Source organism: Lontra canadensis, unplaced genomic scaffold (genome assembly GCF_010015895.1).
Source record: "Lontra canadensis isolate GAN:19392208 unplaced genomic scaffold, GSC_riverotter_1.0 scaffold29, whole genome shotgun sequence".
Lineage (NCBI taxonomy): Eukaryota > Metazoa > Chordata > Mammalia > Carnivora > Mustelidae > Lontra > Lontra canadensis.
In genome coordinates, this window is record NW_022631023.1 from 6,773,111 (window position 1) to 6,787,532 (window position 14,422).

The following is a 14,422-nucleotide window of genomic DNA, read 5'->3' on the forward strand; positions in this document are numbered from 1 at the left end:
TAAATTATCAACAGAAAGAGAGAAAAGATTCCTGAATAATAAAAGAAAAAGCTTCTCCTGCTTTGAAATTGCCCCTTAAGCCTCTAGAACTAACTCTACTCCTGTTGTTTTGACATTTGTGTTAGACATTTGGGTCCAGGTCACGGGTTCCAGCCACACCTTCTCTTCCGTGGAAGGACATTTGAAACTGTGGTAGCCTAAATATATGGCCACGTTAGCTATAATCCGTAGTATCCTTTCACTGAGAACCTGCAGTCAAATGCTCTACCACTGAGCTAAACCCTCTTTCACTGATAACCTGAATCCAGATTAATTTCTGCTTTTTCTCAGAGCCCCAGCATCCCCATTTTTATAGAATAAAACATATGTGAATATATTTGTTGAGGACTTGCTCTCTTAATTGCAAACATCTTTCAACTTCCACAATTATGCTTGAAAAGCCAGGAAGTGCCTGCATGTGTGTGTGCGTGCCTGTGTGTACATGTATGTGGGCTCCCGAGTACACCTATTCAGTGCCTACCCACCTATAGTCACATTCTTCGTGAGTGAGTACACAAGTCTGTCCTGGTCTGAATGAAATGAGAATTCGCCCTTTACACATTCAGCCAATCCCCACCCATGCATATTCTTCGCCCTAAAGAAATGTGGCTCCTGGCCCCTAAGTTCTGCCAAGAGCAAAAACGTTACCCTGTTCCAATCGGTTGCATGAGATTTATTTAGATACTGAGGGTGTTCTTTACATATCATCAGATTACCAAACTTCGTTCATGCTTCAAGGAGTCATCAGTACATGAATTCCTCAGCTCTTCTTGGTCCTTATGGCCCTGTTCAACCTTGTGGACTTCAACATCTGAGCAAATTTCTAGTTGTAATATGGCTTCATTTTTCTTTTGTGCTCACTATAGTCAACAAACATGTGCTTAGCATGAGTGAGACAACCATGACTCTCAAGCAATTGTTTTCAATCTTGGGGTATCAGGGGCAGTTCTTTGGCAAACAAGGCATTTTAACAGACAAAGAATGAAGTGGCTGACAACAATATTGGCCCATAATAATAAGCTGAAGAAAGAAGGACAGGTCTGGAGGCCATGTGGGTTTGGGACCCAGAGGGTGCTGTGCCTTCAGAAAGTTCCCTTGAAAACCTTCCAGAATGGACACTTTCCAGGCTTTCATTTGTGTACAAATGACTTGGAGGTTTCGTGAAGATGCAGAATTTGGTTCTCTAAGTCTGGGTGGGGCCTCGGAGTCGATACTGCTAATTAGCTCCTGGATGGTGCTGATGCTGCTGGGTTGTATGCTACGTTTTGAATAGAAAACAGAAAATTACCATGAACAAAAAAGTCCACTCCATTCATATATATTTTCAGAACTATTAACTCCTGATTTGTTCAGTTTCACTCTGTACAATTAAATCTGATGAAAAACAGGTAAGAATGGAAATATTTTTTTGTGAGTACAGAGTCCCCTTGACTCTGTTACCAGATAGCCTCCATTAAAGATAGCATTTCCCTGCTTGAAAAGAGGGTATTGTATAGAAATGACATAAAAGGATATGAACTTTCAACATTTCACATTTCACATTTCAACTTCCAGCCATAACATCTTTGAAAATTGTTTTGAATAAATACCTTAAGTTATAGCTGATATACTGCATAGAAGTGCATATCCTTTCAATACCAGCATGGCTAAATGTCTGTCCACTGGACATGACATTATTTTAATTGCCCTACACCAAGTTTTTGAAAATATAGCCCCATTTTAGAAAGTAGGAATTTTGAGAGTTTGCTTCAGACAAAGCCTTTTAAAAAGGAACCTTCTCAAACGTGGAAATGCTTAAGTGTCAGATCAAAGGGAAAAAATGGATTTTGTATGTCCGTATAGTTTTTTAGAAAGAATCCACACATTCTCATTTGCACAGTGACCTGTGCCTTCAAAGGGAGCTCCGACATGGAAAGAGCTCACAGAGTTAAACCCAGGGCGACCACCACCATCAGACATTGCTCTGTTGTAACAGAAGAGTTCTTAGTTCCCTTTCCCTCAGATCCTCCTGCCTATACTTCTCCTCAAGTTTCTGCTTCTCAGAATCCGCACAGTAGAAGGTGCAATCCGGGCTCTTTCGGATCTGTTCAAACTGACTGAAATCAGCCACGTACTTTCCATTTTTTGAGAGAGAAACCACAGGCACAAACTCAAAGCCCCAGTAGATCTCCTCTGGAATATAAGATGTGCGGCTCTGGCAGACTGCGCTGGTGGATTCCACAGTGGCATTGAGGAGGACCACAAGTTCGAACTCCTTCTCCTTCAGGTTTTGGGGTGTGAGATCTCTCAAGGGGCTTGTCTCATCCAGTACATGATAGAATGTCATGGGCAAAATGAGGAAGGGGCTCTCTGAAGAGGAGTCCACGTGAAATTTGACAGTGGCTTGGTTGAGAAGAATCCGTTCCCCCTCCTTAGTGACATGGGTCTGGAGGAGCTTGCCGGAGAGCTGGCACTGAATCAGGAGGCTCTTCCTCATGTTGGCCACCTGAATCACCAAGCAGAGCTTCCCATTCTGCTTGGTGATGACGGCGCAGTGGCTGAACTTGATGGTCTCCGCCCGCTTTTTGGGTCTGGCAATCTTGGCCAGAAAGGTGCCTGTGATGAAGATCTCAATCAAGGTTGTGATGACCAGTTGAGCAACCAACAGGAAAATAGCATGAGGGCATTCCTCCGTGATGGAACGGACTCCATAGCCAATGGTTGTCTGGGATTCCAGGGAGAAAAGAAACGCTCCAGTGAGAGAGTCCACTTTCATGATGCAGGGAGTGTGATTTGAAACGTCCTCCCTTAGTTCTAAATCACCGTGAATAAATGCAATGGCATAGTAGATTACTCCAAAAAGGAACCAGGTCATCACAAATGTGGCGGCAAACAGGGTGAGCTTGTATCTCCACTTCATGTCAATGACGGTTGTCCACAAGTCTTGAAGATAGAGTAAGTATATGCCATCCACTTTGTCGATTCTCACGTTGCTGTGCCCACTCTTGGACATGACCCGGGGTCTGTTGGTCTTGAGTCCGGCTCCTGCCGTGTGCTTCGCCAGGGGAGCACTGGACATGCTGATGTGAATGGCGTCCATTGTCAGGCTATCAGGACCACCTAAGGAAATGGCAAAGAAAGATGTTCCTTACTGTCACATGTGGTAGAACATCCAGAAAACAGAAATAGGATAATCCCGTGAAATATATAGGAATGTATATAGGCATATATAAGAAAGGAGAATTTGGAAGGCAAGACTAGCCTACTAGTATATGTGGAAGACAGTAGAAGTGAGTAGCACGGACTCCAATTTATTTGCTGTGTGCCCTGGGGGAAACTATTTAACGTCTCTGGATCTCAGGCCCCTAATCTGTAAAATGGAAATACAACATACTCCTCAGGTTTTTGTGATGGTTGAATGAGATAATAGCTAGAAAGTGCCAAAACAAAGTGTTATGATCAAAAAATGATGCCAATCTTCTCGTTGCGAGATCACACTCACATGCATCTACCCTAGTGAGGATTATGAATATTTATGTATAGCTGGATAGCACAGATTTCCAGTTTCAGAAAATTTAAAAATAAATTGACTGAGTTTAGGATCAGTACTAATATAACTAAAATGTACCATCTATAAGACAGTTTTGATATCGCAATAGAGAATATTAATGTGTATTTTTAGAAGATTTTATTTATTTATTTGACACAGAGAGAGAGATCACAAGTAGGCAGAGTGGCAGGCAGAGGGAGAGGGAGAAGTAGGCTCCCCGAATAGAGAGCCTGATGTGGACCTCAATTCCAGGATCCTGAGATCATGACCTGAGCCGAAGGCAGTTGCTCAACCAATTGAGCCACCCAGGCGCCCTGAACATTAATACATATTTTTAAAACTTTGGTAATATTATAAAATCTTTAAAAGCTTACCCTTTTGTGTGGCATTCTCTGTAACAGAAATTCATTTCCTGCCCAATCCCATGAATAATTTAGAAGCCATAACCTCCCTTAGTTCTTGATGACATTGGAAAAGACTAAGTTATCAACCAACCAATACAACAAACACATAGTAAATAATTACACATTATTAATACCTTGGCTGATATGCTGGTTATCAAAATGTCATATTAGGTATGACATTTAGGTGTGTCATGAAATTTCTGCCTCACTGCTTTAGAACTGACTAGAACCAACATAGGAATCTCTTGTAAAAAGATAAAGAACAGGCACCCGACATTGTGGCAGAACAGAGCCACCTAGAAGCTGGGCTTGCACGCTGAGACCCAGGGAATGTTCCATCCTGCATCAATAGGTGGGAACAAGCTGGGTGTGAGGCTGTACATCCCCTTATACTACCTGCCTGGTGACTGAAATCAGTAACCCTGCATTCTTTGAAAAGGATAATGTGAGTGATTACAGGGTAACTCTACCTGGTTGGCATTTTTTTCATCTCTTTAGTATTTTAAGGATAAAGGAAAAATCCCCCATTTAAAAAGGAACTGGATACAGTGGTCTGTGATTCATGCAATAATCTTTGCTGTTAGAGCAGCATTACCTCAATAGGAGTTTTGGAAGTAATCTTCTGGGCAAACCCTTTCAAGGAAACTGAAACCATCCATCAGAGGCTAATGCTTCTTGGGGATGCAGGAGATGTTGCACTTTTTTATTTTCCTGTTTTATTAAGAGTGTGTCATTTACTGAATGGCCTTTGAAATGATTTTTTTTTTCTTGGAAAGGAAAGTTACTTTTTCATTTTCATTGCAAAGAAGGACCTTAAGCTCTTCACAATTTGTTTTTCTTGTTGAAGCCTAACCACTTATTTGGAGGTCAATTTAGAAGAAAAATCCAGGATATACCTGACGAGCATGGGCTTTATCAGCTCCTCAGCAGCAATTCTCAGAAACTAAGAGGAAAGTGCCCACCACGAAAGCTTGGGAACAAAACGCCATGCCGCCATGCCTGAACGCCTAGTCAAGCTCAGAGCAGGAGCAACGCCAAAAACAAATGCAGCTTATGTACAAGTAAACACATGCACTTTACAAAGAGAGAGACAAACTGCTAGGGGAAAGTGCATGCCATTCAATCCATGGAAATAAAAACAGAGGCTTAACTTTTCAAGTGTGAGTGACACACGAGTGTCCTGCGGGCATGAGAGCAAAGCTCCAAGCTCAGCTGTCTGCCAGATTCTGGAAAACTTGGCCCTGTTTACACGAAAGCAATGCCATGAAGCTTCTGTTCTAACCTCTCTTTAAAAGATTCAATGTGCCAGGCTTGGGATGAGCTGGATCTTTTCCCTCTTTCCACTAAAAGCTCTTTTGTTGCATTTCTGCATGTCTGGTGTTGGAGGTAAGGACTCCAATAGCTACCCAAGATTGGTGGTCTTAAAGGGGGAACAAGACCCAGAGCCTCTGGAGCGGAGGTCTCGGTTTTAGTAACCGTCTGTGGAAAAGAGTGGCTGGTGGACCACATTAAAGGGTAAACACCTTTTCCCTCCCTCTCAACACCCTGTGCCCTCAGACTCTTTACTACCTTGTCACTCCCTCAGCAGGTCAGAAGGCGTCTTCTTCAGGGCAGGTGGGACGTCCTTGCTCTCCTTCACCCACCTGGCTACCATGGGATTCTGCTTCTGCCTGAAAGAAAGAGGGACGTGTGGAGTTCACAGGTGTTTACAAAGAGACTGACCCGGTGAAACTGAACCTTAACCGCCCCCCCCCACACCCCCAGTGCTAGGGCCCTAGCATTCACCTTCCAATCCCTGATAATCTGGCATGGTGCCCAGAATAGACTAATGGCTCAAGAATTGTTTTAAGAATTAAATTGAAGTCCCAACCATAGCCCTCCCTATAGAATTCCCACCCTCTGCAGGGAGCTCGATAGTAAAACACCCTGGAAAGAGTGGGTTAACTCACCCCCATTGAGGCCCACTATCAACTGACCAGCAAACAGGGAGGCAGGAAGGGGAAGTGCAGAGGAAGTAAACAGTGAGCATTGGAAGGGAAGAGTCTAGAATATTTTTACCGCCTGTGGAAATGCATTATTACTGTTGAGTCACAGAACATCAGAGCTGAAACGATTGTCAAACCCGAAGCATCTGACACACAGTTTTCAAACAAAGAGATAGACCTGGGAGGTTGGAGTGACTGGTCTGCATCACAAAGATGGTTCAAGGCAGGAAGAACAAGGTCCAGTCTTTAAAAGCTAGACCAGCACGCCAGAGTTCTTGTCAGTACACCACAACTGCCTCTTTAGCCTCCAGGGTTTAATGTAATCTGTTCTAAATCCAAAAGGTTGTTTCGCCTCCTGCTTTTCTGGAGTACTTCATCCTAAGACAGAAATCTGTAGATCTCCACACATTTTTGTCTGTCTTACACCCAGGGGTATACATACCCTCCACACTTCCTTTCTGATCCACCAGTTATTGTAAATAGTTTACAATAAGTGTTCTCTGATCGTGCCAAGAGTGCCTGTTACCAACCTGGGTAGCCTCTCACACACTTGATTCCCACAGTGTGTTCACAGTGTTTGGCTAATGATCTCTTATGCATTTGCATCTTCATCTATTACCATGGTAATCACCATCTGTGAAGACCCAGCATGGACTTCTTTGTACCCATCAATCTTACCTATATGTGTTATTATTTACATTTCATCATACGCTCTGAAGGTACAGTATTACGTTCTGCAGCAGACTTCCTTCATGAAGTCCATTTCATTGTTCACACCACATTCATTTCATATAACTTTATGTCGCTGCCTTGGATTGTTTTCCTTAGTGATTCTGCAATCTACCTGGGTTCACTTCTAAAATGTTAAGAAATAAGAGCAGCTTTCAAAAGCAAAGGATAGAAAGAACACTGAAAGATATTCTCCTCTAAATTCCCCTGTCCTAATCCCACAAATAAGCACTATTCCATACAAGCCAGTGTAGTTTTCTTTACCCTCTGGATATTGTATTTATTTCTCCAGTTTTCACTATATTGTTCCAACCTGTGGGTGCGATTGTAATCTTAGAACGGTGATATCTGTATTACAGTGAAGTCCTTGAAACTACTGAATGGAGAGGTCAACATTCCTCTCCTACTTCAAGCCAATAACACACACACACACACACACACACACACACAGAGAATGAAGTCATTTATTGCCTGTTCTGTGGAGCATTTGTTTTCTGGAGATAAAGGAAAGGAAAACATAGTTTTGAAACAGATCTAAACAGTAGGTACATTGAAAAGGGTATTTAGCTATATGAAGAATTATACTTCCAGTCTTGGGGACAAAACAGTGAGAATAGAAAAATGAAAGGGAGTTCCCATCATTTCCTCAGAGAGGAAAAATTCTACCAAAGCAAGAGGGTCCTATGAGAATGGATGATCAAAGAAATCAGCCACATTGACCTGGGACATTCTGTCCTATCAGGCAGAAATCAATCAACAAATGACCCAGAAAGCCACTGACCAATTAGAAGAAATATGCATGCAAATAATCATGAATAGAGTCAGAATAGAGTTGGAAGTGGTCCAATGTGGGAAGGATACAGATGAATAATAACAATGACAATAACAAAATAAAGATTGAGATATTATAATTATCATCATCATCATCAATAGATAAGCCTACAACACCGTGTGCAGCCATTGTACTCAGTGCCCTCCATGCACAAACTTAATTAACCCTCATGCCAACTGCAAGAAGCAAATGCCATCGCTAACCCCATGAGGAAAACACAGGCACCAAGAGGTTAAGCGACTCACCCAGGCTCTTAACAGCTGGCATGTGGTAGCAGTGCCCCTGTGAAGCCCCCATGCCTGAACTCTCTGCCCCCTTGAGAAAGTGCTGAAGCTTCAGCTAAATCAGAATCACCGGGAAGGGTCAGAGTTTCTCATTTCAGTAGGTTTGGGACGGATCCCAAGAACTTGCACATCTAACAGCTTGCAGGTGGTGCTGCTGCTCCAGGAACACACACACTGAAAACTACCACACTGTGATATACGACTCAAATAATATCAAGAGATTTTCCCCTCTTGAGAAGAACCCTTGTCCCCTCATTGTCCCCGAGCATTCTAAAATAACACTGTTGCACATAGGTACTGAAAACGTCTGGTTGTTCACTTTCAGAAATGTCCTGTCTCTACCATCCTCATAGGTGAATGCCAACTACCTAGTGGGTCAGTGGTAAGTATTGATTTTTTAAAACATTAAAGAATGATTCCCCGCTCCTAGTTGGTACAACCCACTGATTCCTTCTAAAAACTTAGTGCTCTGTTGAGTCAAATTTTGGGAGTTTTTAATTTGCCCATCATGATAAAAAAAAAATCATTCTGTGTTCCCTGGTAGGCAAAAATATAACTATCTTCCATCTACAGAAAAATTGCTAATAAGAAAATAGGGAGGCAGCCGAGCTTGTCAGCCAAAGCTCAAGTGACGTTATCCCACCTACTTGCAAAGGGGTAGGGAGGCATGAAGTAATGAAATCCAAATCAAACTCTAACTTTGGATTTCCAGAATTGCAATTTAAGGCGACCTGACTTTAAAGCTCTATCAAAACAGCTTTTTGTTTGTAAGAAAAGTTGCTTCAAAAGTTTTCTTGGACATCAAGTATTTCTAACAAAACAGTTTTTGCATGATCTGTCTCTTGGCTATGAATCTAAAATACCTGGATGAAATTTCACTTTAAGGAACCATGGGTTTAACTAGTAAGTAGAAAAAAGAAATGCTCGACAAGAATGTACTTGGGGTTCACTGAACTCAAAAGGTTTAAAAATATTTGAAAATAAAATCCATGAGGCTTGGCTCTCCTTTCTTTGGATCCTGTGACTGTGACCACACAAATACATGTGCTGGGACCTTTGGCTCTGGCCTCATGCCATACTCTTCCCTGCCCTTCAAAGCAGTCTACAGCTCTCTTCAGTGGCTGGTCTGACTGTTCTTAATGCAGTCATCAACTCCATCCTTGTCAGCTGAGGACATGGTTGACTTTGCCCAGGTGGCCTCAGAAATGGGCATGTCTACCGAAAAACAAGAATGTGGACAAAGTTGACTCTCAGCAGATTCTGAAGGGTGGCTCTTTGGTTCTTCTCTGTCGAGGAAATGACTCTTTTCTTCTGCAAACCCATTTTTCCCATCAGTCCATTGAGGACTGAGATGGCTGAGAGGAATGACAGCTTCTGGGAAGCTGTGGAATTGTTCCTTCTTGTCCACAAGGATCTTAATGATCTGAAGGGAAGCACCAGCTGAGATGATGGGAAATTTGCTACTGAGTTTCTTCTATCTTGCTCTGTGTTTTGATGTTAAGAACATGGATCCTAACTGACAAAGCTAGGGTCATTGTTGGTTGTTGTAACCGATTGTGGCTTCCAGGTGTTTGTGCTTTTCTCTGCTGGGTCCATCTACAAGGAACACTTCCCTGTTCCTAGGGGTGAACGGGTGGGCAATCTGTTTTCATCCTTTTTGTCAGATGTAGTCATGTGACTGCGTTGGCTAATAGGGTGTGAGCTGAAGTGACTCACGCCACACCTGAACAGAGGTGTCAGACTTGTGGCAGGGTCTCAGGTGGTTTCAGATGGGCTGTTCCTTCTTCTGGGGAATGGGGAGAGGGAGGCACCTGCAGGTGAGCTGTAGCTGAGCCAAAGCTGACTTGCAACACAAACGACAAAAAAACTGGTTGTCACTGGATTCTTGGAAGTGATTGTTACTGAGGAAAAATCTAGTGAAAGCCTGACCACAGGGACACCCTTATTACATGATTTTGTGTCTTAGGGTTATATGCCTGATCTAAAAGTTACTGTATTTTAAAGGAAATATGGAAAATCTTAAAATACCCTAATGTAAACTTTAAATGTTGGTCTATGGCTAAACTCTAAATAGAAAAAGAAACCCAAATCTAACAAGATTCAAGTAGGGAGAAAGATCTGCCTGACCTCTAAGACACCATAGGAAAAGCAAATAAATTATCTTTAAGTTGCTTCTAAATCAACATCTGTGTTTATATTGACAAGACAACTTTTCAGGGCGAGATAGAAGGGCCTTAGATGTCATCACTCTAATATTCTGTTGAACAAGAGGACTTTAGTTAAGGCAATGAGAGACACACATTATCATTATATGAGTGACAGCTTTCATTCGGGAAGGGGATACTTAAAAGGAACTCCCCAAAGCAGTTACAGACAATATGGTATTTCATTCTTTCTACCTTGTGAAGAAAGTATTTTCTCAATTTTCTAAATGAGGAAATGAAGCCTAGAGAGATGAGATAATTCACACATGTTCATAGAGTTAGTCCATGGAAGACCTTGTTGGCAAGACAGATCTGTCTGTCTCTATAGCTGTGTTCCTATCTAGCCACTGTGCCCCTTGGTCATCAAATTCAACTAACAAAAAGCATCTCTACTCATGATGAACTTTGACGCAAGATGAGGTAAGTTCCTGTTCACTCCATGTGAGTATCCATTACAGAATAAATAGTTATATTTGCTTTATTGTTGATACTATGCAAGACCTTATAGAGGTATCATCTATTAATTCTCACATCGATTCTGAAAGAGATACTGCTAATTTTTGAGGATTCCAGGTTAGGAAACTATGATACAGCACAAGGATTTTTTGAGCCTATACTCCATGTCTCTAATCTCTAAACCTTGACTTCTCTAACTTCAAAGGGCATCAGAATCTCCCAGAGGTCTTGGACATGAGTGGGCCCCACCCAGAGTTTCTGATTCGGTAGGTCTGGAGTAGAGTCTGAGAATCTGCATTTCTAATGTGTTTCCAAGGGATGCTGACCCTGCTCCTATTGGGAACACTCTTTGAGAGCATGATCTGCACTATGCACCACTTAATGAATTATAAAAATACGCAGAAATTCACAAGCACATAAATTGGGTTGTCTCCAAGTTCAGTCCCATTTCTTTCAAAGAAATGGGCCCTTTGGTGTAAGAAAAAAGAGAAAGTCAATGGGGTTAAATATACAAGTAGGATAGATGTCTGGTAGGGTTTTCTATTGCCAGAAGTGTTTTAGGGGATAGAAGTTCAGGCACATTATTGTGGGGAGAAAATGAGAAATTTGGGGGAAAAGGAAAAGTTTCTTCCCTGGATGGTGGGTATCATCCTAGAGTGGATTTTAGGGTTCACTGGCCAGGAATGTCAGAGGCCTAAGGAGTGAACCTGGACTCTCTCGCTGAGGGACCTGGAGCTGGAGGGTCTTAGCTATCCTTTATTAAGTCTCCCCCCAGCTGTGTGGTACAGGCATTCCACAAATAAAGGGATTTGTACTCTGGTGATTTGGGGACACTTTGCCTATGAAACATCCTAACAGCTCACAGTCCATACCCACTAGAGATGGACGCCTCCTGGTTGTATATTGCAGGGTCTGGGAAGTCCTGCACAACGATACCTGGCCCTTACATAACATTGGAGAACACTTTGGGGAGTGCTGATCCAGTCTAAACTCTGCACTTTGTACCTGGAAGAAAAGAGGACCAAAAAGTTGTGTGACTTGTTCAAGGTCACTGTAATAGTGGCAGGATTGGGGGAGGAAGCAAGGCTCTGTGCTTCTCAGTCCATTGGACAGGCAGGTATCTGTGTTTGTTGTCATGAAATATCTTGAAATGAGCTCTCCATCTCACTGGATACTGATGACAGGGTATCATAGAGAGGGTGAACCCTTCTCTCCAACAACTACAGCATCAGCACCACTTAGAAGCTCATTTAAAATGCCAATTCTTAAGTTTCACACTTCAGCTATTGAATTAGAAGCTTTGCAGATGCTGCCCAAAACCTGTCTTAAAAAGAACCCAACTGCCCAAAGGATTATGTGGCCAGAGTTTGTCAGTGATGCCTTGGTGGGTTGGCGAGGTCTTCCTTTGGAAACCAAGGAATATTCCTTTAAAGACAAATCCCACATTTTGCATTGCATGTGAGTGTCTGATGATCCAATTTGCCTCTGTGGTCAAATATTTAGCTTTTTCTCTATGTTTCCATTCCATTATTATTGTTTCAAATTCCATAAGTACTAAAAAAATCCGTTTCCATCTCTAAATGTGGTTTTCATCGTTATACCCTTTCTTCCTCAATGCAGATTCTTTTTTTAATTTTTTTTTTTTTAATTCTGTAGAACATCAACCTTTCTCTACTCGGCAAAAACAAGTTTAAACAGACACAGGGTTCAACAGGAGACTCATTTTCCATTTTCCATGGCAAAGAATCTGAGCCCTGGAATAAGGCAGAGGTATCATTTGCAGAATATTTTTGTAAAGACAGTTTAATTTCAAGCCCTTTATTTGTGAAAGAGCTGGCTAACCTAAATGAAACATTGTACATCTGTCTGTTGTTACAAGTGACCAACTTCAGCTGAACGTTATTACTTAATAACAGCTAACTTTCCTATAGAGTAAGAATGTGCAGCAGCTAAAGAGCAAATGGAAATTTCCTTTGGTTTACCACCCTTGATCTCTCCGTGCTCCAACATGTGAAGAACTTGGGTAATAAGCATACTCTCCCCTCTAATCACAGCATGGCTTGGACATGCATTGTTGTGGAATGACTGGTAAAACAGGAAAATTTATGTCTGAGGGGGAAAAAAAAACCCAAAGCGAATTGTGTTGCATTTGCTGCTCTAACAACATTGCCCCCGATTTTCTCATCAGAGAAGAGATTTCTTTAACTAGGTCATGGACACTATTCTTGTCTGGATTAGTTCAAATGTAACACAGAGAAGGTGGCTCAGCATTGTCCCCTTCAGATTTTAGATAAGGAGAAGAAAAGGCAGAGCATTTGTGTTTGTTTGAATGTAACCTGGAATGAATCAGAACGGAAGGCATCTGTTTTTGCAGACAGTGCTTGTAGAGAAACAAGTATTTTGTTTGGTATATTCTGTTTAATAAAACTCAAATTGAGCATAGTTGGAGCATTAAAAGAGGAAGAGAAAAACGGGAAGCAAGCCAGGATATTCGTTTTCCGGAACCTTCATCTCCCTGCTTGAAAAGTCGCTTGAGACTAGAGCACTGTGCTGTTACAATGTATCATTATATAATTTGAAAAATTTCAAGTTGATCTTCCCTTTCATAAATCTCTCAGTCACCAAGACATTGGATCGACCACCTTTAACCTCTCACGTCTTGCTTTGCCTCACATTTATATTTTTACTTTAATAAAGGCATAGAAATATAGAAAGAGTATCACATTATAAATATACATACCGATTTCAGGCTGGCTTGTCTTTCCGGCTGCAAGCTGACTACTTTTTCTTCTGCTTAGAATTAATTTGGAATTGTTGGTCTCTATCAATTGATGATTAATGGCCTTCGTTGTGATTCACCTGGACACAAGAGTGGAATTCTTGTCCTTGGTGATTTCCATGCTTATTATTATCATGATTGGAACCTCGTCTCAGAAAAAGGAAATTTGGACTTTTGCTTGATTTGGAACCAGGTTATTTAACAATGGGACGAGTGTCAAAAGGTTTTGAAATTCAGTTTCACTGTCGATCTAAACTTGGACCTCATTCTCTGATAGAGAAACTGGATATTGCAGTATCGCAAGGGGACACAGTTTGTACCCAGATTCTTGGATTTGTGGTCAGTTACTTAAAGAGCTGGTCATATTTCTGAGTTGTCTGCTGGCCCCAGAGTTGAAAACATAGATGCTTATGATCACTGAGTGATAATAAGAAAAATCTCAAGCTTCAAAATCCAGCCCAATTTTCATGTTTTTAGGGTTGCTAGATAAAATATGAGATGCCCAGTCAAAACTGAATTTCAGATGGACAACCAATAATTTTCTGGCACAACTATGCCCCATGCAATATTTGATATGTACTTATACTAAAAATTATTCATTTTTATCTGAAGTTCATTTATGTATTATGTAGATATAGTATAAAGGAGACCTACGTATTTTTAAAGACTTTATTTATTTATTTATTTATTTATTTATCAGATTGAGAGAGAGAGAGAGAATGAGTGCACAAGTAGGGGGAGCAGTAGGCAGAGCGAGATGCAGGGAGCCTGATGCAAAACTTGATCCCAGGACTCTGGGATCGAGACCTGAGCCGAAGGCAGACACTTAACCCACTGAGCCACCCAGGGGTCCCAAGGAAAATCATATTTTTATTTACTGAATCTGGCATCCCTAGGGAGGAGCAAATGATGCTCTCAAGAGGAGCTCAGGAGGTCAAAAAATTTAAGGACAAGGTTTCATATACTGATAACGTTCTCAGGAGAACAACCACCCAGACTCTCCCAGTACCAGGAACCCTGAAGACAAATGTAATCATTGTGGGATGAGAGTGTGGCCATTTCATGCATGGCTCACCAGAGCAGTAGGAAAGTCTAGCTAACTAGTCTCATTTTTAATCTTTCAGTTCTGAGGTCCGTGACCATTTTTGTGTTGTGGTCCTTTGGGTCAGACTGCCTTCTCT

The 14,422-nt window shown here is 41.6% G+C and overlaps 1 protein-coding gene across 1 annotated transcript in view; it reads right to left on the reverse strand.

Moving 5' to 3' along the window:
- Nucleotides 1-1,836: 1,836 nt before the first annotated feature.
- The window catches only part of KCNJ15 (potassium inwardly rectifying channel subfamily J member 15), a 41,138-nt gene continuing 28,552 nt past the window's right edge, over nt 1,837-14,422 (reverse strand). Inside the window, exons 2-3 of the mRNA XM_032865324.1 lie at nt 5,542-5,642; nt 1,837-3,138 (exon numbers count right to left, since the gene is read on the reverse strand). Coding sequence (XP_032721215.1) covers nt 1,991-3,118 — 1,128 coding nt within the window. The 5' untranslated portion in view covers nt 3,119-3,138; nt 5,542-5,642 and the 3' untranslated portion in view covers nt 1,837-1,990. The remainder of the gene's footprint in view (nt 3,139-5,541; nt 5,643-14,422) is intronic.